This window comes from Anomaloglossus baeobatrachus, chromosome 7 (genome assembly GCF_048569485.1).
Source record: "Anomaloglossus baeobatrachus isolate aAnoBae1 chromosome 7, aAnoBae1.hap1, whole genome shotgun sequence".
Classification (NCBI taxonomy): Eukaryota; Metazoa; Chordata; class Amphibia; order Anura; family Aromobatidae; genus Anomaloglossus; species Anomaloglossus baeobatrachus.
In genome coordinates, this window is record NC_134359.1 from 276,922,606 (window position 1) to 276,949,189 (window position 26,584).

At 46.4% G+C, this 26,584-nt stretch overlaps 1 protein-coding gene across 1 annotated transcript in view; it reads left to right on the forward strand.

The window, feature by feature from the left end:
- The first annotated feature begins 2,412 nt into the window (after positions 1–2,412).
- Positions 2,413–26,584, forward strand: part of LOC142245460 (uncharacterized) — a 117,514-nt gene continuing 93,342 nt past the window's right edge. The window contains exons 1-3 of the mRNA XM_075318183.1: positions 2,413–2,461; positions 14,395–14,502; positions 15,128–16,668. Coding sequence (XP_075174298.1) covers positions 14,442–14,502; positions 15,128–16,668 — 1,602 coding nt within the window. The 5' untranslated portion in view covers positions 2,413–2,461; positions 14,395–14,441. The remainder of the gene's footprint in view (positions 2,462–14,394; positions 14,503–15,127; positions 16,669–26,584) is intronic.

Consider the following 26,584-nt stretch of genomic DNA (forward strand, 5'->3'; position numbering starts at 1 on the left):
TTTCCTATGGAGAGATTATTAAGATGTTCTCAATATAAAGGACGCTCTGATGTACTTCTCCTAATCCAGCACCAGATGTCCTCATTGTCCTTTTTAATGGATGAAAAATTTACATTGGCGATTTCGATGTAAAATTGAATAGATTCTGTTTTCTGGATATTATGACTATTAATAACTTCATTCAGAAAAAAAAGAAGGTTTTGATTACAAAAAAGGAGGGGTTATTATTGAGTTAAATACAATATTTCTGTACTGCGCTGTCCGGATCCGCACACGCGGATTACTACTACGGCGTCGGATTCTGTTCACATTGCAGAGTTTGACAGGCAACCTGGTCTCTCTTAAGTGCTCAGCTCGACTGGACGTCGGCTGAGTTGTTTCACTACTCCCAGCTATGCAGGAATTAATCCTTTTTGGAGCAGTGAGCTATTTTTCTGAGAGCCAGGTTGCTGATTACCTTCCACAGCTGGGGAGTGTAGTAGGAGACCGCCGAAGATAGCTTCTGCTTAGCTGTTGCAATATCCCGGCGTCCTTGGCGAACTACCGTTTGGTGACCAGCGATTTATTGTCTGCGCTGTATGAAAGTTCCTTGGTGTCATTTTCTCCCTCCCCTTTGGTTTATCCCCTCTGGTGTCTTTTTCTCTCCCCTCTGTGGATATTTGCGGTGTGCGTGAGTTTCAGTTTTACCCCCTTTGTCTTTGTTTTGTGGGAGGTTTATTACAACGTGTCCTGCCCACCCCAAGGTTGGAGGTGCGGGGGTATTAGCTCAGGGCCCGGCAGGAGACAGGGCCAGGTCGGGGGCCTGGACCTCCCTATCATTAAGTCTACCTTCAGGGTGAGGGTGAGTGCAGGGGTCCCAGTCTTAAAGCCAGCATAGGTCCCCCTGTGTCCCTAAGTCACCCGTGACAATTTCATTGAGACCCACGAAAACAATGTTTGGAGACCATATATCCAATGTAATTTGCACTTTTTTTTAATAATATGAAACCTGCAATGTTTTGTTTTTTTTTCTTGTAAGGCCACATTCACACATTGAGTATTTTGTGAGGTTTCGCCTCAATATTTGTAGCCAAAACCAGGAGAGGAACAATCAGAGGAAAAATATAATCCTCTCTACGGTTGCTCGGCGTCACCGGTTCGGTCCTTGGCGCATCTTCAGATCACCGCCGCTTTTGCCGAAGTCCTCAGATCTTTCAGACGATGCAGAGACTTTGATGAGGAGTGGGAGGATTCTGCGATAGTTTATGATGTCCTTATGTCACTGTGCGGTGACCTTGTGTGCGCATGTGCAGTATAAGAAGCCACGATACAAAGATGTGGCGAGGACTCGATGTGTGACGGTGAGGAGAGACTTAAAGGGGTATTCCTATCTCCAACATTCTCTCTCAATATGTAATAAAATAGCAAATACCTCCAATTAGAAATATAGTATAGTTCTCCTGATTAGCTATATCTCTTACCTCATGTGCAGGGCATTGCAGCTCAGGTATCCATCCATATATCCATGAGTTACCTTCAGAATGAGGTAACTCATTATAGTTTGTTAGGTGCTCATGGTTGTAATCATAGATACCTAAGCTGCAATGCCCTGCACATGAGGTAAGAGAAATGGCTAATCAGAACTATACTACATTTCTAATTGGAGGTATTTGCTATATTATTACATATTGGGAGAGGATCTTGGAGATGGGAATACCCCTTTAACACTAGAACTACTGGACTCGTGACACCTATATAGAAATACATAGTGCAAAGTAGTCAAAATGAAAACCTCAGTAGTTCTAGTGTTAAGTATTGTCCGTGTAGACTCCACATATAGAGTCCCCCATAACAATGCGGCAGACATATTTACCTTCATAAATTTGCAGGGGCAGCAGAGCACTTGCACCTCTCACATTTTTACCTGTGCAGATTACACATGAGCAATTCTGCTGCGATTTTTTTTCTATTATGAAACTATTTCCACAGAATATAGAAAAAAAAGCGAAAATGCAGATCTAAAGAAAAGACAAGGCAGAAAGGAAAATGGAGCTGTTGCCAGTGGCAACCAATCAGAATCCAGCTTACATATTACTAAAGTCAGTTATAAAATGAAAGAAGCGAGCTGATTGGTTGCTACAGGGAATAGCTTCACTTTTTTTCAGCACCATGCTTTTTTTTATGCTACTTCCGCTTACACGTACCACATCAATAAAAAAAAGCATAATAAAAGGCAGATAAAAATGATACAATCGCATTAGACTTGCATTGCCAGTAAATATAGCGGCGTACGGCGTATCGGCTTGACCAAAATAGTGCAGAAAAAGTACGCTTTTTATGTTACGCCCGCCCCACTCGTATCTTCGTTTATTCATTGGTGCACCAGGCTGTCAGTCTAATTGTGCAGACTCCCGATTGGCTGCACCCTTGCCCGCACACAGTCAGTGCTACTGATTAGCTTCCTGCTGGTGCTGAGCTCGAGGTGAGTGCGGGTCCGGTGTAACCGGCGGCGGCCCCGGGGGTGTCGTTGGTGCACAGCATGATGGGAGTTGTGGTCCACAGCCTCAGTGTAGTCGTTACCGCAGCGGGGACGGGAGCGCGGCTGTCTCTGGCCTCTTCTATGGCTGCGGCTCTGTTTGCAGGACTTTATGTGTATCTGGGGCTGTAATAACTTTTTATCATGCGGTTTTGCCCCAGTCACGGCCCTGCGGAATGCATTAACCCCTTCTCTCTGCGGAAATTTTGTTTTTCTGCTTTTTATTTATTTTGCAAGAGCCAGAATCCCCCTCCCCCATTTCCCTTCCCCCTTCCGTATCTCTGCATTGGGGGCGCGTGTGGTTTTTTTTGCAGGACAGGTTGTAGCTGACGTCTTTCTTTTATTTCACCATCTAATTTGCTGTAAAATTGGAAAAAAAATCCAAATAGGAGGAAATTCCAAAAAAAATATAAAATAAAAAATCCTTTCTTTCAGTGTCCAGTAAGGCTAGTTTCACATGCGTTGGACGGGATCCGTTGCATTGCGTTGTGTGACAGATGCAACGGATCATACAAAACAATGGAATCCATTTTTTTTTTTGTTTTTTTACAGTTTTACCGGCGGCAGACTATTGTGAACGATCAGCTGATCACTCACAGTAGCCGGCCGCCGGGTGATCAGCTGATCGCTCACAGTAGCCGGCCGCCGAGTGATCAGCTGATCGCTCACAGTAGCCGGCCGCCGGGTGATCAGCTGATGGCTCACAGTAGCCGGCCTCCGGGTGATCAGCTGATCGCTCACAGTAGCCGGCCGCCGGGTGATCAGCTGATCGCTCACAGTAGCCGGCCGCCGGGTGATCAGCTGATCGCTCACAGTAGCCGGCCGCCGGGTGATCAGCTGATCGCTCACAGTAGCCGGCCGCCGAGTGATCAGCTGATCGCTCACAGTAGCCGGCCGCCGAGTGATCAGCTGATCGCTCACAGTAGCCGGCCGCCGGGTGATCAGCTGATCGCTCACAGTAGCCGGCCGCCGGGTGATCAGCTGATCGCTCACAGTAGCCGGCCTCCGGGTGATCAGCTGATCGCTCACAGTAGCCGGCCGCCGGGTGATCAGCTGATCGCTCACAGTAGCCGGCCGCCGAGTGATCAGCTGATCGCTCACAGTAGCCGGCCGCCGGGTGATCAGCTGATCGCTCACAGTAGCCGGCCTCCGCCTGGTGATCAGCTGATCGCTCACAGTAGCCGGCCTCCGGGTGATCAGCTGATCGCTCACAGTAGCCGGCCGCCGGGTGATCAGCTGATCGCTCACAGTAGCCGGCCGCCGGGTGATCAGCTGATCGCTCACAGTAGCCGGCCGCCGAGTGATCAGCTGATCGCTCACAGTAGCCGGCCGCCGGGTGATCAGCTGATCGCTCACAGTAGCCGGCCTCCGGGTGATCAGCTGATCGCTCACAGTAGCCGGCCGCCGGGTGATCAGCTGATCACTCACAGTAGCCGGCCTCCGGGTGATCAGCTGATCGCTCACAGTAGCCGGCCTCCGGGTGATCAGCTGATCGCTCACAGTAGCCGGCCGCCGGGTGATCAGCTGATCGCTCACAGTAGCCGGCCGCCGGGTGATCAGCTGATCGCTCACAGTAGCCGGCCTCCGGGTGATCAGCTGATCGCTCACAGTAGCCGGCCGCCGGGTGATCAGCTGATCGCTCACAGTAGCCGGCCTCCGGGTGATCAGCTGATCGCTCACAGTAGCCGGCCGCCGGGTGATCAGCTGATCGCTCACAGTAGCCGGCCTCCGGGTGATCAGCTGATCGCTCACAGTAGCCGGCCTCCGGGTGATCAGCTGATCGCTCACAGTAGCCGGCCGCCGGGTGATCAGCTGATCGCTCACAGTAGCCGGCCGCCGGGTGATCAGCTGATCGCTCACAGTAGCCGGCCTCCGGGTGATCAGCTGATCGCTCACAGTAGCCGGCCTCCGGGTGATCAGCTGATCGCTCACAGTAGCCGGCCGCCGGGTGATCAGCTGATCGCTCACAGTAGCCGGCCGTCGGGTGATCAGCTGATCGCTCACAGTAGCCGGCCGCCGGGTGATCAGCTGATCGCTCACAGTAGCCGGCCGCCGGGTGATCAGCTGATCGCTCACAGTAGCCGGCCGCCGGGTGATCAGCTGATCGCTCACAGTAGCCGGCCGCCGGGTGATCAGCTGATCGCTCACAGTAGCCGGCCGTTGGGTGATCAGCTGATCGCTCACAGTAGCCGGCCGCCGGGTGATCAGCTGATCGCTCATAGTAGCCGGCCGCCGGGTGATCAGCTGATCGCTCACAGTAGCCGGCCGCCGGGTGATCAGCTGATCGCTCACAGTAGCCGGCCGCCGGGTGATCAGCTGATTGCTCACAGTAGCCGGCCGCCGGGTGATCAGCTGATCGTTCGGCCGCCGAGAATGTGTGCGGAGTGCGGGGTGGGTGGAGCCAAGCGGGGCCATGGCGCTGGGGACGTCAGTGCCGGTGTCTGCATCGCTGGGGACAGGTGTGTGTGCGTGCATACATGTGGAGTGCGGGAGGGGGCGGAGCTGAGCGGGAAAGTGTCGGGCTCCCGACACACGTAGCCAGTGTAAATATCAGGTAACTAAAAGCAAAGCACTTTGCTTGGTTACCCGATATTTACCTTGGTTACCAGCGTACACCGCTTAGCGTTGGCTCCTTGCACACGTAACCAGGGTAAATATCGGGTAACCAAGCAAAGCGCTTTGCTTAGTAACCCGATGTGTATCCTGGTTCCGTGTGCAGGGAGCCAGAGAGAGCATGCGCAGCGAAATCCTAAGGATTCCGCTGCTCAAAAAATGTTACGCGCTGCGTTGCTTCCGCCCGGCGGAAGCAATGCACCGTCTGCGAGCGGAAGCACAATCCATCATCCATACAAGTCTATGGGAAACAACGGAATCCGTTAACGGATTCCGCTGTTTTCCAAAAGGGCGGATTGTGACGGAAGGTAATTAACGCAAGTGTTAAAGTACCCTTACAGAAAAGGAAAAAATAGTATTCTACTTTAGCTTACGTAATGGTTTGCCTTAAGATTATAATAAGAAAAACTGAGTTTTATATGGCCATACATAGTAAAGAGACATAAAGAATGCACCTATAGATATATAAATATTTATTAATATTTCAGAATTACAAATAGCGGCACTGTCATAATACAATACATGGATATGGATAAAAACCAATGGAAATACAGAGGAATCAGAGAATTTCCCAAACTAGAACCTCTAACGCATATACGAGGGGCGATCCAAAAGTAATGATAATCAATAATAAACACAATGAATATATTAAAAAAAAATATATTTTTCTACATAGTCTCCTAACAAGTCTATACATTTAGTCCATCTCTTTTCTAAACTTAGAATTCCCTTTGAAAAAAATTCTTGATCTTGACCCTCAAAAAAATCCCCAACAGCGGTTATCACGTCGCTATTGTCAAATTTCTTGCCCCGGAGGTGTTCCTTGAGGCGAGGAAAGAGAAAGAAGTCCCTGGGGGCTAGATCTGGCGAATAGGGGGGGGGTGTTCCACCAGTTCAAAGCCCGCTTCTTGAATGGTTGCCATGGCAACTGTAGCTTTGTGAGCCGGCGCGTTATCTTGGTGAAGCAGCACTCCAGCCCCGCAGTTTGCCGCGCCTTTTCTCCTTGATAGCCTCCCGCAATCTTCTTATTTGTTCTGCGTAGTAGGAGCCCGTAATAGTGGCTCCCTTCTCCAAATAGTCCACCATAATAATTCCTTCAGCGTCCCAAGAAACGGACGCCATAACCTTCCCTGCTGAGCTTGACACTTTGAATTTCTTCGGCGTCGGCTCGTTTAAATGTCATCGATTGTTGTTTAGTTTCGGGATCAAAGTGGTGGATCCAGGTCTCGTCCATGGTCAAAAAACGTGGCAAAAAATTCTCCTTGCCTGCTTGGAACTTTTCGAGATTTGCTATTGAAATGTCAACTCGTTTCTTCTTTTGATCGTCGGTCAACATTTTTGGCACCCAACGCGCGGAGACCTTTCTCATATGCAATTCTTTTGCAAGGATTCTTCGAATACCGCCATATGAGATCCCTGTGACCTCCGCTACATGCCTGATAGTCACTCTTCCATCTGCCAATACAACTTCTTCAACTTTTTTCACGTTTTCTTCATTGAGGGACGTGGATGGGCGTCCTTCACGATGTTCATCTTCCGTCGATGTTCTTCCCAGCTTAAATTCCTTGGCCCAACGTGCAACTGTGCAATATGGAGGAGACGAGTCCCCCAATGTTTCCACAAAGTCGCTGTGTATGTCTTTGGTAGTCATTTTTTTCAAGCAGAGGTATTTGATGACAGCTCTGAGCTCGTTTTTTTCCATTTTGATGTTCACTCCTCGGCAGTTCATATTCAAATGACTGTAGCTCCCGGGAATCGTGGCCTATTTAAGTGATTTTTTTTTTTTTTCCTGGGCTAGTGGGTACCTAAGAGAGAAGAAAACATTTTATTTTAATTTCTGTGTGCAATAGAAATAACCGATTCTCATTACTTTTGGATCGCCCCTCGTATATAGAAAGCAGTCCCATAAAAAACATAATAGCTACCACAGGGGATTAGAAAAGCCCTAAAGAGCATGTATTACAAAGGATTCCATGTCCTGTGAAGTAACATGGGACAACCGCTTACCCATAGTAAAGTGCAAGTGCAGATGCTGAATTGAGGGTCCTGTAGAGAGGGGGAAGCCCCGACGCGTTTCGCAAGAGTGCTTTCTCGGGGGGGCAGTGTGACACTGCATAGCGATCCCCATTATTTATAGTCTGCCAAATAATTCAATAATTGCCGCCGTTTAAGCGCCGCATGCGCTGTGTCAATGTCTGCGGCCCGCGCACCACTTCTGGATCTCCCCGGCGGCAGTGACGTCCACAAGGGGGACTACACCAAACGTCGGAACGGAGCCTCCTCAGTGCGCGCGGGATCACAGGCAGCACAGGGCATGCGAAACACGCGTGGCCATCTTGGATGTGGGCAAAACATATGGGCAAGTACAAATAGCGTCCAGGGCATAAGATCCAAAGCTGAACGGCAGAAAAGATTTTTTTCGCATCACATCGCTAAAATCCCAGCAAAATGTACAGTGTGTTAAATAGAAGAATATGAGAGTTTGAAAAATCCCACTGTAAGGTATACATCCGCAGAAGTCTAGACACAGGACTATATGAACATACGGCCATTTCAAGTCCTGGCACCTAAAAGGGCAAATTCCCAGGACAGCCCCAGTATATAATAAGTACACCCATTATTAAAGAACGGGCACATGTTAATCCTGTATCAGGCCTCCGCGAAGGCAAACAGTGGGAGGGCATCAAAAATCCCTGCATATATTGCCCCAAAAGAGGTTTTTTGATGACCTAATTAAAATAAGGGGGTATGTATTATGCCACTATATAAATCAAACAATTCACAATATTCATACAATGAATACAAACAGCCACATGTACATTGCTATATGTGACAAATACATAGTATGCATAGATATGTTCAAATATTAAATATAACAACACACATAGGGTGAAGAAGATACCGTATTTTTCGGACTATAAGATGCACCCTGGTTTTAGAGGAGGAAAATAGGAAAATAAAATTTTAAGCAAAAAATGTGGTCATGACACACTTGTGGGGCGAGGGTCTGCTGCTGACACTGTTATGGGGTAATGTCCTGCTCATATACTCCCCAGCCTGCTCATATACTCCACATGCTGCTCATATACCCCCATCCGGCTATATACCCTCATCCTGCTCATATACTCTCCATGCTGCTCATAATATACCCTAATCCTGCTATATACCCTCATGCTGCTCATATACTCCCCATGCTGCTCATATACCCTCATCCTGCTCATATATTCCCCATGCTGCTCATAATATACCCCTATCCTGCTATATACCCCCATGCTGCTCATATACTCCCCATGCTGCTCATATACTCCCCATGCTGCTCATATACTCCCCATGCTCCTCATAATATAGCCCTATCCTGCTATATGCCCTCATCCTGGTGTATGGCCGCATCCTGTGGCACATAAAAAAATAAACGTTCATACTCACCTTACCTCACTCCCTGCAGCACCGCTCCCCTTACCGACTATGTCAGCGGCAGTGCCGCTGAGTGGAGCCGTCCCCGTTCCCCTGCAGCATCGCGATGTCCTCCGGTGGTCTGTGCCTGCAGCTGCGTGTGGACACGTGCGCACAGCGATGATGTCGTCGCTGTGCGCGGCGCTAGTCTTCACGCAAGTCAGCTGACCGCCACAGACAGGAGATCGCGATGCTGCAGGGGAAAGGTGAGTACTGTACACTGATTCACTGCCCCCCGCACTGATGATGTTCGGGGGGCAGTGAATACAGCCGCATATGATCACTCCAGGCTGCAGTTGCCAGGGGTGATCATGCGGGCCGACTGTTTATCCCTGCCCATCACCCCGCCCACCTGTTAGTGCCGGGTTCAGCGCTGAGAGATGGGCGGGAGGATGGGCGTGCATATTAAATGAGCGGGCCCACGTGGTCACGGCAGGCTGCTACAGCCTGCTCGTGCCCCCGATGACCTGCTCCACCGCAGCACCCTCATTCCCCGCAGCCACAGTCAGACCATAAGACGCACCCCCCCACTTTCCCCCAACATTTGGGGGGGAAAAAAGTGCGTCTTATGGTCCGAAAAATACGGTATGTCCGGACGGCTGATCATAGTGGTACTTGTAGACGGACACAAGTACATCCGTTGTTGGTACTTGTCGATATGTATAAATACATCCAAAATGTGGGGATCCAAAGTACAGGTCACATCTCAAAGTAAAAAAGAAAGGGAAAGAAATTAAAATCAATAAAAACAACCAAAGCAGAGTACAAGGGAGCACCCCGCCCCCCGAGAGACAGACACAAAAATCACAAAAACAATGAGAAACTCATTTTTTAATTTAGACCAATAGGTGCCATAGTGCCAAGGCGCACAATCCAACTGCATTCGCGTTCGGATAGCGTCTTACTATAATCGCCACCTCTTGTCCCCAAATGAACAACATCTATACCCCTCACTTTAAAACTAGTGGGATCACATCCATGTTTTAATTTATGATGTCGGGGTAGAGTCTTCATTTGGGGATCATCGATGTCAATATCCACTGCAGCCAGAATACCCCTCACATGTTCCCGTGTGCGAAACCTCAATTCTCGGGTAGTGAGACCTATATATATTCTGCAACATCCGCATGTGGCATAATATATAACGTTGTTTGTGCGGCAGGTGATGTGATGTTGAATCAAAAATTCAGATTTGCCATCTGCCGACACAAATGAGGTGGCCCTGACCATATTGCGACACGCAATGCGGGACCTACACGGGAAAAATCCCTTGACAGGCTCTCCCCCAGCAAAAGTGCGAGGTATTCTGACCACATAGTGGCTCTGAACCAATTTATCACGCAAGTTGGATGCACGTCGAGATGTCATCAAGGGGCTTGGAGGTATGAATGCCCCAATGGATGGATCCGTCTTCAGGACACCCCAATGACGTCTTAATATTGTGCACATCTCCTGCCTATGGTCATTAAAAGTAGAAATGAAACGAACAGGCGGAAAAGATTCCTCCCTTTGTTTTTGTTTAGGAATCAAAAGATCAGTTCGCACCGTATTCTGAGCACGGCCGTACCCACGGCGCACACTCATCCCACTATATCCCCTTGATAGAAATCTCTCCCGAAGGTCTTTGGCTTCATGTAAAAAGAGGGTTTCGTTGGAACACGCCCTCCTAGCCCTCAACTATTGTCCAATCGGGATTACGGAGATTGTGGAGGGAGTGTGCGCCGATGAGGCGTGCAACAGACTATTTACAGATGTTTCCTTACGAAATAAAGTTGTTTGAATCGAGCAGTCAGGATGCACCAAGATACGAATGTCCAAAAAATCAATCAAATTATCTCTCCAGTAAAGGAGACAAACTAGCGCAGCGCCACCTATTGGAAGTAGCGATCCTAAAAGTCACAAGTGGATTTTTAACAACCCTTTGCAATATGACTCAGGGTATATGCCAGATCAAAAAATCAATCGAACTTTTGTGACATTTAAAAGTAAGTTTAATGTTAAAATTATTGGAATTTAAATCCTGAACAAAAGTCTAAAAATCAGAAAAAGTGCCCTTCCAAAAAAATCAAAATATCATCAATAAAACGGAGCCAGCACTGCGCCTGGGACACGGCGGGCACGTCCTCGCCGAAAACCTTCCTCTCCCAGAACCCCAGAAAGAGGTTTGCGTACGAGGGCACGCACGCTGCGCCCATCGCAGTACCGCACTCCTCTAGAAAAAAACGATCTTTAAACAAAAAATAATTGTGAGTTAAAATAAAAGAAAGTAACTCCAAAATTAATTTGATCATTGGTGCATCCAGACTGCTCGTCTCTAGGAAAAATCTCACCGCCCGAAGTCCATGTTCGTGTTTTGTCGAGGAGTATAGTGATTCGACATCCACCGTGGCCAATATATATCATATTAGCTGCAATCGCGTCCTCTCATCAGCCGTTCTGCAGTCCTGTTGTGACCATGTGCGCTCCCGCGGTCACAACGGGATCTGAAGAAGCGAGGGCGCATGCGCCGCCCTCTCCTGCAAAATACTAAGTACAGCGGGCTTGAGAAACATGGCGCCGGAGATAAGCGCTATGCGCAGGTGCCAACTCCAGCGCCATGTTTCTGAAGAGAGAAATTTACATTCGGCCAGTGAGAGGGAGGAACAGGCGGCGGGGGAGGGGGGGAAGGTATAAACGTCCATAACACGCCCCGGAATATGGTCCATGATACTACATCAACACGGTGCACAGTTCTGTGAACAGCAGTTTCCAGACAATGCACTTTTTTCCCCCATGTTGCAGGTATCTTTACACTTTGGTTTGCATCTATTGCAGAGTATAATCATTGTGTTAGCTGTGGTGTTACATGGGACTGCAGGTTTTTTTCTACATTATATTTACTCAGAGTTATTTCTGTGTTACAATATGATGTTACATATGGCTGTAAGTGACATCTGCTTCATTATCTTTAGTCAGAAAGTTATCACCACATTATTCTGTGGTGTTACATAGGACTGCAAGTAATTTCTACTACATTATATTTATTCAAATACTTGTTAATTTTACTGTGTTATTTGTGGTGTTGCATAGGTCTGCAGGTGACATCTACTACATTTGTAGTCAGATAGTACTGTATTACCTGTGGTGTTTGCATAGGACTGCAAATATCAGCCACTACATTACCTGTACTCAGAAAGTTATCACTTCGTTATCTGAGGTGTTACATAGGACTGCAGATAGCATGTACTGCATTATTTGTACTCAGAGTTATCATTGTGTTACCCTGTTTACTCAATAATAATAATAATAATAATACTCCGGAAATAAACCTTAGTTGGATTTTTGGGTGTTTGTTGAGTATGTTTAAAATATAAGCCTAACTACAAAAATAAGCCCTAGTTGCAGGTCCATAAAGAAGTGTCCAAGCAGCTAAAAACGTTAAAGGGAACCTGTCACCAGATTTGGGGCCTAGAAGATGTGGCCACCACCAGTGGGCTCTTATATACAGCATTCTAACATACTGTATATAAGAGCCCAGGCCGCTGTGTAGATCATAGAAATCATTTTATAATGCTCACCTAAACGGGCGGTGCGGTGCAGACTGGTCAGATGGGTGGCTCCGTTCTCCGGGTGCGGCGCTTCCTGTTTCGGCCATCTTTGTCCTCCTTCTTCTGAAGCCGAGGAGCATGACGTGTCCTAGTATAACATGCAAAAATAATTTTAATTGAAATTTTATATATAATATCACCAAGTGGTAATGATTAAATATCTAAAGAAATCAAAGAATGGCACTGGACAGGAAAACAATAACTACATATATCCAATTGAAAGGCAAAGGCACATAAACTGCTAATATGTGCCTTTTCCTGCTGATGGGAATAGGCATGAGGTGAGGTGGTAAAAACAATGATCACGGTGGTATAGGTAAATGTAAACCTAGTTCACTCATATATTGCATTAATCCATAAAGTGCATGTGCCCGTGTTACAACTCTTTTCAAAAACACTATCCACCGCTGATCAATCAAAATAAAAGGTTCAGAGGATATTCCTCAAACATTAATCACATCCCATAGCATAGAAACCCCTACGTACGTTTCACTTACTTTTTGTGGAATGCCATTTAGTGCCGACCACTTCCTCAGGGGGGAGTATACTGTGTTGTGTGGAAACAGCAAATTTTATATCCTGTCCTCCTCATTAGTAATAACAGCCATGTTTACAGCGCCTGTGTGCGCCTCCAATGAATCATCTGGCTGTGAAAATGGTGCGTGTTCACACTACGAGATCAGAAACAGTGGCGCCGGAGATCCGGGCTAAACGGCGCATGCGCGGGGTTCCAGGATGCGTCACCAGGGAAATACATGCCCAAGTGGACTCCGGACAGCACAACTGATCTGATAGTCAGCAGTCTGCGGACACGTTCCATGGACAGTGATAGCAGTATAGCCGGGTAGGAGATAGTAGGAGAGCCATGTAAAGGAGATGTGTTTGAGCTATGTGTAGAGACAAATACCTCAGCCCATTAACCCTTTTAAATATCAGAGGACCTTAAGCAAATACTGATACATAGGCAAAGAGTTAGAAAAATACATATCATTTAAAGGGAACCTGTCACCAGATTTGGTGACTATAAGCTGCGGCCACCACCAGTGGGCTCTTATATACAGCATTCTAACATGCTGTATATAAGAGCCCAGGCCGCTGTTTAGAACATAAAAATCACTTTATAATACTCACCTAAACGGTCGCTGCGGTGGAGTTGGGTCATATGGGCTTCTCCGTTCTCCGGTGCCGGCGCCTCCTGTTTCGGCCATCTTTGTCGTCCTTCTTCTGAAGCCTGGGTGCATGACACGTCCTACGTCATCCACACTCGCTGGCATTGAGGTCCTGCGCAGGCGCACTTTATTCTGCCCTGAGCAGGGCAGATCAAAGTATTGTAGTGCGCATGAGCGAGACCGGCGAGTGTGTATGACGTAGGACGTTTCATGCACCCCGGCTTCAGAAGGAGGATGAAGATGGCCGAAAGAGGAGGCACCAGTACTGGAGAACGGAGACACCCATCCGACCGGTCTACACCACCCCTTAGGTAAGTATTATAAAGTGATTTTTACATTCTACACAGCGGCCTGGGCTCTTATATACAGCATGTTAGAACACTGTATATAAGAGCCCACTGGTGGTGGCCGCAGCTTATAGGCCCCAAATCTGGTGACAGGTTCCCTTTAACTTGGTATAAAATACAGGAAGGAAGACATATGACAAATCCCATGGAGCAATAGGGTTAATGTCCAGATGTCATAACTCCATTTATCTTCCAGACAATGTAGAAAATAATCCATTTTCCACACATTAAGCACAGATAGATGGTACGACGTCAGATAAACTAAAAGATATATGTATGAAATTTAGAGATATGGAGTTTGTGTATATATCTGACTGGCACATTTAAATATGTGCCATTACGGATTAATGAGAATGGTGATCGTGGAATTTTGGATATTAAAAAAAATAATATTGTGCATCCCAAAAATACAACATTTCCAAACATAACAATCCTTATATAATTGAAAAATGAAAATGTTAGAGCATCCGACATGTGAAGACAAAATAGTGCAGGATATGACTTTATCGTATTGTTGTACGCTTACCGGACCCTGCTCTAGCAACTCCTGCTTCTACCACTAGGTGCCGCTGTACTGACTCTGAGGGCAGCACTGATGATATAGGAGGTGGCGAAGTTGGCATTGGTTGGTGTCTCAGGTGCCACACGAGCTTGTAGGAAAAGCCTCCATCTAGAATTTTTTGTGACTTTTAAATTTATTATTTTCACAGTTTTGGAATCCAGGAAAAATCTGAAGAAGATTCATCCTGAAGCCATAATGGAGAAAGAAGAAAGCGATGTGTGGGGAGATAAGCGGTGCAAAGAGGAGGATCCTACAGGTAATCGCCCCACAATATAAATAAGTGAAAAAGGAGCCAGCACGAACTGAAATTGGCATGCAACATATAAAAAAAATGAGATTTTTAGCAAATAATTGATCAATTCTTTGAGCCACCCCTGCCAACGTCATGGCAAATCTCAATAGGGGGGTCCTAACCTATATTATGTATTTCATGTGCCATGCGGCCTCCTAGATAAAGTTCAAAGCAGAACCACAATGGAGCACACATACCTGTAACCTGTATATAGCCGCTTCCATGTTGCAAAAGAGGCAATTGTGGATAGAGGCCAGCCCAGGTCCCAGTATGTGGAGCAAGCTCTACACCTACCAGGACTATATCAGAACTGACCCTCCCAGTGCCACACAGCACAGTTTTATGCTAGCATAAAATATACAATCAGTGACAAATGTTTTATTCTTTGATATTTATACTTATTAATGATCGGGAGTGAATATTAGTAAAATTGATTCTTGTGCAGTCATCACATCATATAAAACAGTTATTCATAGAACATTGGACTCATTTCCTATTACTTTTTCTTATATTTTTAATTTTAATATTAAGATTAATATAATTTTTAAGTTTACTTTGTTCAAAAAAAAATACGTTTTCTTCTTGGCAGATGACTGTACCGACACCTCTAAAGGACATCTGATATCTCCAGACTTTAAAGCAGAAGATTGTAGCATCAAACAAGATCCATATGAAGAGCATGGAAACATCTCAGATATATACTCAGCCCTTCATATCAAAGAACTACCATCTGATCCTTTTAAAGTACTATCTCCTAATTCATCACAGACTGTTATGGAAAATACTGTGGAAGATCAAAGCGTGCCCACTAGGAAAAAAACATTTTCTTGCTCAGAATATGGGAAATGTTTTGCTCATAAATCAAATCTTGTTGTTCAGGAGAGATCCCACACTGATAAGAAGCCATTTTCATGTTCAGAATGTGGCAAATGTTTTTCTTATAAATCAAGACTTGTTGTACACGAGAGATCCCACACAGGAAAGAAGTCATTATCATGTTCAGAATGTGAGAAATGTTTTACATATAAATCAAACCTTGTTGCACATGAGAAAATTCACAGAGGAGAGAAGCCATTTTCATGTTCAGAATGTGAGAAATGTTTTACATATAAATCAAATCTTGTTGCACATGAGAAAATTCACACAGGAGAGAAGCCATTTTCCTGTTCAGAATGTGGGAAAGGTTTCACTAAGAAATCTCATCTTGTTATACATGAGAGAATTCACACAGGAGAGAAACCATTTTCATGTTCGGAATGTGGAAAGTGTTTTATAGATAAAACAGTTCTTGTTACACATCAGAGAATTCACACAGAAGGCAAGCCATTTTCATGTTCAGAATGTGAGAAAAGGTTTACATATAAATCAAATCTATTTGCACATCAGAGATCCCACACAGGAGAGAAGCCATTTTCATGTTTAGAATGTGGAAAATGTTTTACATGTAAAACAATTCTTCTTAGACATGAGAGTATTCACACAAATAGAAAGCCATTTTCATGCTCCGAATGTGGGAAATATTTTACAATTAAATCAAATCTTATTAGACATATGAGTATTCACATTGGACAGAAGCCATTTTCATGCTCAGAATGTGGGAAATGTTTTTCAGAGAAAGCATCTCTTGTTATACATCATAGAAATCACACAGGAGAGAAACCATTTTCATGTTCAAAATGTGGGAAATGTTTTATTAAAAAATCTATTCTTATTATACATGAAAAGATTCACACAGGAGAGAAGCCAGTTTCATGCTCAGAATGTGGGAAATGTTTTACAGAAAAACCATCATTTCTTGCACATCAGAAAATTCACTCAGGAGAGAAGCCATTTTCATGTTCAGAATGTGGTAAATGTTTTACTATGAAAGGTCATCTTGTTAGACATCAGAGAACTCACACAGGAGAGAAACCATTTTCATGCTCGGAATGTGGGAAATGTTTTACAGATAAATCATCTCTTGTTGCACATCAGAGAATTCACACAGGAGAGAAGCCATTTTTATGTTCAGAATGTGGTAAATGTTTTACTAAGAAATCACAGCTTGTTATACATCAGAGAATTCACACAGGAGAGAAGCCATTTTTATGTTCAGAATGTGGTAAATGTTTTACTAAGAAATCACAGCTTGTTATACATCAGAGAATTCACACTAGGAAGAATCCACTATAACCCCTTAGTGAGCAAGCATACATTTTCAGATCTGTCACTTTTTTTGTGGAAATAACTATGGATTTTTTCAACATATCCCAGTCATTGGAGAATTGTTTTTTTCCTGACACTTTGTTAGAAATAAATTTAAATTAATATGTTTTGCTTTTATTTTTAGAACTTTGACAAAAAAGGAAAATATTCAAACTTTGAATGTTTATACCTGTGAACCAAATAGCTTTACTGAGAAAGAAAATAATAAACCTTATGTCTACTATGTCAGCATAATTCTTTACTTTGTCAGAAGGGCTAAAAGTTTAGCAGAAAGTTTTCATTATTTTCGTCACAAGGTTTTTACAAAAATCACAGACTGTCATGGAGGTGTCAGAATCTGGGGAGACTACAGATTCTAGCACTCTGCCTGCGCACTTCTCTGATGTCTGTGATCAGCACAAGCAGACTCGGGCATCGATCCACAGATTGATAGTTCATAGGCAGGATAGCAAGTTAATCTCTGCTGGGCTGCTTGTTAGTCTCTTTGATAACATAATGTGGGGAGCCAGTCATGTTCGCTCTCCTCCTATATATGTTGGCTGGACTAGTTCATTAATGCCAGCTATAGTTTATCTACACTGGTCTGGTGAGGTTTTGTGATCCAAACTTACTGGTGGTTGTTGTGCCTTATTACTATCAGCAATTGTGTTGTTAATCCTCGTTGTTTTTTTTTTTTGTTGCTATCTTCATACTCTTGCTTTTCTCCTTATACTTTTACTGTTTGAACCTGTGAGTTTGCATTGTGTCTGAGTTTTGTTTTTTACCCGTCTGTCTTTATCTGTCTGTATCTCACTCCTGCCCCTTCGTTACCCCTTCACGACCTTTGACGGATCTATCCGTCATGGAGCATGTGAGGTTAAGCCCCGCCCCCTGCCGCTGGCAGGATGCGGCAATCCGCGCACATATCAGCTGTTTTTAACAGCTGACATGTGTGCCTGCATATTCCAAGTGGAATTGTATTCCACCCGGAACATTTAACCCTTTTACATCTTGCTGCCAAAGTCTGGAAGTGAGATGTATATGTGCGCGGCCATGATTTTCACTTACTGCCGCCCCCACCGAAAGTCACGTGTGCGATCATGTGACTTTCGGTGGTTGCCATGGTAGCACAGGGTCATGTGATGACACCTGTAGCTAACATGACTCACTTCCTCTCAATGCCGGAATACAGCCGGCATTGAAAGTAAAGCACCGTATCTGCTGTTTACAGCTCTGTAGCTGAGATCTGCAGATAGTGCAGAGCGATCGGATTGCTGATCGCTATAGCCGCCTAGGGGGACTAGTAAAATAAAAATAAAAAAAAGTTCAAAAAAATAAAAAACAAAAAAAACCCATAAAAGTTCAAATCACTTCCCTTTCGCCTCATTGAAAATTAAAGGGTTAAAAAAATAAAAAATATACACATATTTGGTATCCCGCGTTCAGAAACGCCTGATCTGTCAAAATATAAAATCAATTAATCTGATCAGTAAACTGCGTAGCGGCAAACAAATTCCAAACTCCAAAATTACAATTTTTGGTCGCCGCAGGTTTTGCGCAAAATGCAATAACAGGCGATCAAAATGTAGCATCTGCGCAAAAATGGTACCATTATAAACGTCAGATCGAGACGCAAAAAATAAGCCATCACTGAGCCATAGATCCCAAAAAATGAGAATGCTACGGGTTTTAGAAAATGGCGTAAAACGTGCGCCACTTTTATTGGACAAACTTGTGATTTTTTTTTAACCCCTTAGTTACAAGTAAATCTATACATGTTTGGTGTCTACAAACTTGCACCGCCCTCAGGCATTACAATGACACATCGGTTTTACCACATAGTGAACACGGTGAATAAAATATCCCAAAAACTATTGTGCGATCACACTTTTTTTGCAGTTTTTTCACACTTGGAATTTTCTTGCTGTTTTCCAGTGCACTATATGGTAAAACTTATGGTTTCATTTAAAAGTACAATTCGTCCCGCAAAAAACAAGCTCTCATATGGCAAGATTGACGAAAAAATAAAAAAGTTACGTCTCTCGGAAGAAGGGGAGCAAAACAACAAAAAACGCAAAAACGGAAAGTGCCCGGGGGCTGAAGGGGTTAAGCATGGATTTAGGAAACACATTGGCTATCCGGAAAGAAGAGGCAAGATTCAAGCAGAAGGCCATGGGATTGATCACCTCAGCTATTTAGAAGCACCAATGAATTTGGGTCCTAGCTAAGCAGGGGAACCTTAAGTTTAAAATGCTTTGTGGATAACCACACTTTGTCTCCTACCAAATATTTGATCCATAAGTACGTATTTCATTAATCAGTGATGAGTGTCTTCCCTGCACCTTTTTCAAGTTCTCTCTGATCTCAGACCCGATTTTTACTTTGTCTATGACACGGCACGATGATGGAGGGGAGTAAGGGAATTGGACCCACTATTCTCAGTACCAGGCTATGCTAAGAGGGGTGTGACTAAGTGCCTACCCAGCCTTCACCAGAGCCTCTGATGGTGAGGCTGGACTTGCGTGACGATATGCACCAGGTACCACTCCAGGGCAGCTCCTGGTTGTTGCGCTTCACCAAGGTTGGCACAAGGCGAGACGGGAAGGGATGCACTGCCACTAGGGAAAGGTAGGGAGGGGCAACCCCTGACACTTACCCTCCGCAGCCCTGAGCTCCCTGACATCCCTAGATGAGGTTTTTCACCCAGTGCGGCAATCCCATTCCTATCCCTGTCTTACCCTGGTTACAGCCCTGTCTAGTGCGCAGGGCAGTGGGGACGCTAGTCCCACTCTAGGTTAAAGACACAGAGATGATAAGACAGACAGGGGTAAAAGAAACAGCAATCATATAAAGAACTCTGCACTACAGGAAGGAGTAATGGAGAATGGACCAGTGAGGCAACCTGAAAAAGGATTAAGGAAGGGAAAACACAACACCGCTTTTACACACCAAACTCCAGCTACGGTTTCCAAAATTACTTCCTGGTCCACAGCTCACAGGTTCCCCCTATAGGGGCTAGATAAGCAATCACTGGTAACTGCCTGGGCTGAGAGAGCAATCTGTATAACAGAGATATTTACTGTTTTCCCCGAAAATAAGACACTTCTATATTTTGGGGTTTTTTGCCTGAAAAATGGCGCTAGGGATTATTTTCAGGGTAGGGCGTATTCTTTGGAAAACATGGTTGGGGGAATGTTTAGCCCATAAAAAAAATACTGACACCCCCCCCCCTTCAGAGGAGAATCATATTTACCAGACCCCAGATGTCTGCATGGCTCCCAGGTCATCCTGTGATCTTTGGCGGGCACTCCCAGGAGGTATGCGCCACACGGTCCTCCCCTGCTTCTGGCCGACACTCACATACATCAGATCAAGCACACACACTCATTCACACACACTCACACATCAGATCGCACACACACAGTCACCACATCCAGTGATACCGATTGCTTTAGTGCGGAAGAGAATCCTGAGGTGCAGTGCAGTAAAACGTATACGGGACCTGGCGGTGGAACATATCGATGCATACCACCACCGGGTCCTCCATACGTTCCACTGCACTGCAACCCAGGATTGTCTGCTGGCCAGAAGCAATCAGTATCGCTAGATGTGGTGAGTGTTTGTGTGTGTGATCTGATGTGGGAGTGTGTGTGTGATCTGATGTGTGTGTGTGATCTGATGTGTCTGGGTGTGCGTTCCACTGCAGGTCCTCCCGTTTGGCATTTGGTGAGTATGATTGTGTGAAGCCCCACAGGTGTTGTGTCAGTGCATTACCTTCAGGGACTCCACGTGGCGGGATGGTCTGGTCACAGGTAGGTTGCTGCTTTTTAAGATTTTCGTGACGCCACTGTCGGTATTGCGGTCAGTGGGGACCACCACTGCAGATTAAGGGGGTGCCTGGGGCTGATGGTGGGTGCAGTCAGTTGTAGTGGCCTCCCGAGAGTGAGGCAAGCCCCAGGGCCCTGTGTAAGGGTGTGGAACCACAAGGTGCAGAATAACTCAAACACAAGCAGAATGTCTTTCAGAGGTTTTACTCACATTAGGTGGCAGGGTAAGTAACCCGGGCGTAGCTGGGATGAACCAGGCTGGAACCAGGTATCCTTCCGGCTGGCTGATGAGGGTGACTACCAACTCGCCTTCCTTAACCCTGTGTGTTTTTGTGGTGACCCCGACTTGAAGTCCCTACGGGGGTCACCCAGGGAAGTTGCTGCTGCCTGTTCTCCCCTCGTTTCGGCCCGTTTGCTTGTAGCCTGGATCAAGTCACTCCGGCTGCTTGCCTCCTGTGAACTATGGGCCCTCTCTTTGCTACGTGGCTGCGGACTCTGTGGTGGTATGGTGTGGGTCTGAAGTGCCCCCACCGGCAGGTTTGGCAGAAGAAAGGTGAATCTATCTCTGCACTGGGACCTGTTACCCTTGCGGGCCTGGTACCTCCCTGGCAGTCCCCTTACTCTGCCACCACTTTGCTCTCTCTAGCCTTGGGTGGATTTTGGGTGGCACTACCAGGTGACCAATTTCCCCCGTCGGTAGTCACTGCGCGTACGTTGTCAGATTGTGACAGACTCCAGGGTCTACTGCATGCGTCTGCTCTCGCTGAGCTGCACTCACTAACTCGGCTCACTACTCCTCCTCTCCTGTTCTTGCCTACGCCACCTAGCAACCAGGCTCTCCACCACACGCCTTGAGTGGAGATGCAGGCCACGCCCCCTCCTGGAATCTCTCAGGAGTCCTTCCAAAGGTAGATGTGTGAGACCTGATTACTATGCGCCTGTGTAGTCACACCTCGGTCAGCCTTCTGGATTACCTGTATTGCACTGCCCCCAGCATGGGTGCAGTACTCAGTGGTGCCTGACCAGGTCAGGGGTGCCACATTTGCAGGGTCTTCTTTTTTTCTGGGGGTGTCTACTTTCTATAATGAAGAGTCCTGCAGTATTCTTTAACTTTTTAGCTGCATGGACACTTCATTATTGAACTGTGACTAGGGCTTATTTTCGGGGTAGGGCTTATATTCGCGATCTCCTGACACCAGAGAGAGGAGGAACCACTCCGCTTCGTGGTACACTCCTGTCAGTTTAAGGATTTACTGCCATTAGGGTTGTCTAATTCAGAGGCTAAAAATAACCCAAAGCAAGGGTGATACCTAAGATTGCAGAAAAACATATTTTCTGGAATACCATGTAAATGCACAATGTGTTCAATCAATATTTACATAAGGTTCCAGAGTTAGGTAACTCTGACAAAGGGACAAAATGACACTGTTCGCTGAACCTGTCGACTACCACCCAGAAAACAGCCTTAAGCGGGCTTTACACGCTATATCTAACGAGATGTCGGTGGGGTCACGTCGTAAGTGACGCACATCCGGCATCGTTAGTGATATTGTAGCGTGTGATAGCTATGAACGAGCAGAAATACTCACCTTCTCGTTCATCGTTGACACGTCGCTCATTTTCTAAAAATCGAACGTCCTATTGTTCATTGTTCCCGAGGCAGCACACATCGCTCCGTGTGACACCCCGGGAACGATGAACTGCAGCTTACCTGCGGCCGCCGGCAATGCGGAAGGAAGGAGGTGGGCGGGATGTTTATGTCCCGCTCATCTCCGCCCCTCCGCTTCGATTGGTCGGACGCTGTGTGACGTCGCTGTGACGCCGAACGTCCCTTCCCCTTCAGGAAGTGGATGTTCGCCGCCCACAGCGAGGTCGTTTGGAAGGTAAGTACGTGTGACGGGGGGGGGGTTACAGCATTGTGCGACACAGGCAAGAAATTGCCCTTGCCGCACAAACGATGGGGGCGGGTGCGATCGCACAATAAATTGTAACGTGTAAAGCAGGCTTTAGCCTCAGAGGATGGCAGGTCCGTGGAGAGATGATTCCAAGGACTAGTAGGAGTAGGTAAGGTCTAGAGATGTCCAGCAGGATGAGATTGGGGTGCTTTAGCTCGGGCAAAGATTTCACAAGCACTGATATATTACGTGCAATCTCGAACAATGGTTGGCCACCAAAAACTCCTGATTACCAGTCGTATTCGAGGGTGATCGTGTTACTCCTGAAGAATTCTTAGGCAAAATTGTTGGGGGGGGGAGAATTTTTGGGGGGAGTAGTGTCAGGGGCTAAAGCGGGCTTTACACACTACGATATTGTTAATGAATTATCGTCGGGGTCACAGTGTTTGTGACGCACATCCGCCATCATTAACGATATTGCAGTGTGTGACACTTATGAGCGACCTTAAACGATCGCAAAAGCGGTCAAAATCGTTTGCCGCGGAGAGGTCGCCCTGAAACAAAAAATCGTTTACTTCTTATTAGCGATTTTGTTCGTCGTTCCTGCGGCACCACACATCGCTATGTGTGACACCGCAGGAGCGACGAACATCCCCTTACCTGCCTCCACCGGCAATGAGGAAGGAAGGAGGTGGAAACCGAGGACACAACAATAAAATTGGCTAAAATAGGAACCTGTTCAGAGAACACTGATTGAGAAGGACAGAAGCTTCGGGAAAGAGCATCAAGTTTAACAGTCTAAGGCTATGTGCGCACTTACCGGATTTTGCCGCGGATTTTCCGCGGATTTGCTGCATGTTTCGCTGCAGAAAATGTTCATAACATCTCTGCAGTGAATCACCAGCAAATCCTATGGAGAAAAAAAATCCTGTGCGCACTAGGCAGAATTTGACAGCTGCATGTTTTGCTGCAGAAATCCCGCAGCAAAAACAAGTGCATGTCACTTCTTTTCCGCAGGTAGCTGCGGGTTTTCCCTAATATAATGTAAAAATCACGCAGGGAACAGCTTGCGGAAAAACCGGACCAAATCCGCACAAATTCCGCACCAAATCCGCAACAAAACGCAACAATCCGCATGCGGATTTGGGTGCGGATTTGATGCGGATTTTTTCCGCAGGTGATAAGATCTTTGAGAGCCTGCGGAATTTACGCAAGGAAATTTCATTTCACAGTGCGCACATAGCCTAAGGCTGGAAACACATCTATGCGAGTAAAATCGGTCCGACTGGGCTGAAAAAAACTCGGCTGATTTTAGTTCACATTAGGTCCGAGTGCATCGCAAGTGCGATGCTTTTTCTGAATAAATTAATGATTTTACTAGCGTGTGTAATGCGTGTGTAATGCATATTTTTTACTATGTCATCTGCCATTCAGCGCTGTTACATGGCCGCTGACAGCAGACACAGACAGCCATGTAGCAGAGCTGAATGGCAGATGACAGCAGACACAGACAGAGCCGCACTGTCAGAATGAACTCGGGTGAACTTCACCCGACTTCATTGTCATGCTGCGGCTCTGTCTGTGCCGCGTCCTGATTAGCGGTCACCTGTGAAGGACTCACCGGTGACCGCTAATCTCCTAAGTGACTGAAGTTAGCAGCCCTCTCTCATACTCACCGATCCCCGGCGCCGCGCTGCACGGCATTCACACTGCTCTGGCGGCTTTTACTATTTTGAAAAAGCCGGCCGCTCATTAAACAATCTCGTATTCCCTGCTTTCCCCGCCCACAGGCGCCTATGATTGGTTGCAGTGAGACACACCCCCACGCTGAGTGACAGGTGTCTCAATGCAACCAATCACAGCAGCCGGTGGGCGGGTCTATACTGTGCAGTGAAATAAATAAATAAATAATTTAAAAAAACGGCGTGCGGTCCCCCCCAATTTTAATACCAGCCAGATAAAGCCATACGGCTGAAGGCTGGTATTCTCAGGATGGGGAGCCCCACGTTATGGGGAGCCCCCAGCCTAACAATATCAGTCAGCAGCCGCCCAGAATTGAGCATACATTAGATGCGACAGTTCTGGGACTGTACCCGGCTCTTCCCGATTTGCCCTGGTGCGTTGGCAAATCGGGGTAATAAGGAGTTAATGGCAACCCATAGCTGCCCCTAAATCCTAGATTAATCATGTCAGGCGTCTATGAGACACCCTCCATGATTAATCTGTAAGTTACAGTAAATAAACACACACACACATGAAAAAATCATTTATTAGAAAAAAAAAACACAAACAAATTCCCTCATCACCAATTTAATCAGCCCCAAAAAGCCCTCCATGTCCGGCGTAATCCAGGATGTTCCAGCGTCGCTTCCAGCTTTGCTGCATGGAGGTGACCGGAGCTGCAGCAGACACCGCCACTCCTGTCACCTCCAAGCAGCAACTGAGGTGAGTAGCGCGATCAGCTGAGCTGTCACTGAGGTTACCCGGTGGCCGCCACTGTATCCAGCGGTGGCCGCGATTAACCTCAGTGACACCTCAGCAGATCGCGCTACTCACCTCAGTTGCTGCTTGGAGGTGACAGGAGCGGCGGTGTCTGCTGCAGCTCCGGTCACCTCCATGCAGCAAAGCTGGAAGCGACGCTGGAACATCCAGGATTACGCCGGACATGGAGGGCTTTTTCGGGCTTATTAAATTGGTAATGAGGGAAATTTGTTTGTGTTTTTTATTTCTAATAAATGATTTTTTCATGTGTGTGTGTGTGTGTTTATTTACTGTAACTTACAGATTAATCATGGAGGGTGTCTCATAGACGCCTGACATGATTAATCTAGGATTTAGTGGCAGCTATGGGCTGCCATTAACTCCTTATTACCCCGATTTGCCAACGCACCAGGGTAAATCGGGAAGAGCCGGGTACAGTCCCAGAACTGTCGCATATAATGTATGCGGCAATTCTGGGCGGCTGCTGGCTGATATTGTTAGGCTGGGGGGCTCCCTATAACGTGGAGCTCCCCATCCTGAGAATACCAGCCTTCAGCCGTATGGCTTTATCTGGCGGGTATTAAAATTGGGGGGACCGCACGCCATTTTTTTTAATTATTTATTTATTTCACTGCACAGTATAGACCCGCCCACCGGCTGCTGTGATTGGGTGCAGTGAGACACCTGTCACTCAGCGTGGAGGCGTGTCTCACTGCAACCAATCATAGGCGCCTGTGGGCGGGGAAAGCAGGGAATACGAGATTGTTTAATGAGCGGCCGGCTTTTTCACAATAGTGAAAGCCGCCGCAGCAGTGAGAAAGCCGTGCAGCGCCGCGCTGGGGATCGGGGATCGGTGAGTATGAGAGAGGAGGGGAAAATGACCAACAGACTGTGAGAGAGGGACAGAGATAGTGACGGACCGACAGAGAGAGAATAGAGACCGAGAGGGAGAGACCGACTGACAGAGAATAGTGATTGACAGACATTGGGAGACATCACTCGTTTCCAGTGTTTTAGGAAACATGCGAGAAATGTATTTAGAAAATCGGATGTCACTAGGATGGTGTGAGTGCCGTCCCGTGACATCCGATTATTTACACGCTCCCATAGACTTGCATTGGAGAGACTCGCAGTAGAAACTCGCAAAAAAGCAGCATGCTGCGATTTTTTTCTCAGTCCGATTTGGACTGAGAAAAAAATCGCAGATGAGAGCTGAATCATTCACTAACATGTGTCCGATTCCAATGCGAGATTTTCTCATATTGCTCTACTGCGAGAAACTCGCAAGTGAGAAGCAGCCCTTAGGGATACTTTGCACGTTGCGACATTGCTACTGCAATCTCTTCAGGGTCAAATCGAAAGTGACGCACATCCGGAACGGTAACGACGTCGCAACGTGTAAAGCCTAGAAGCACCGATAAACGATCGCAAAAGCGCCGAAAATCGGTGATCTGTGTAGTGTCGATCATTTCCATAATTTCGATAAACGGCCCCTCTGCCCAGATGTATGGCAACTGTGCTCTTGATGGCTGACACGCGGGACTTTTGTGGGTTGCTGTCCGTTGGGAAACCCTGTCCCAGTCGTTGTGTTATTGCCGTCAATCTCTGAGCTCTTGGGGAAAGTCCATAAAGTAACTGTCCTCCGCAATATCCTGTGGG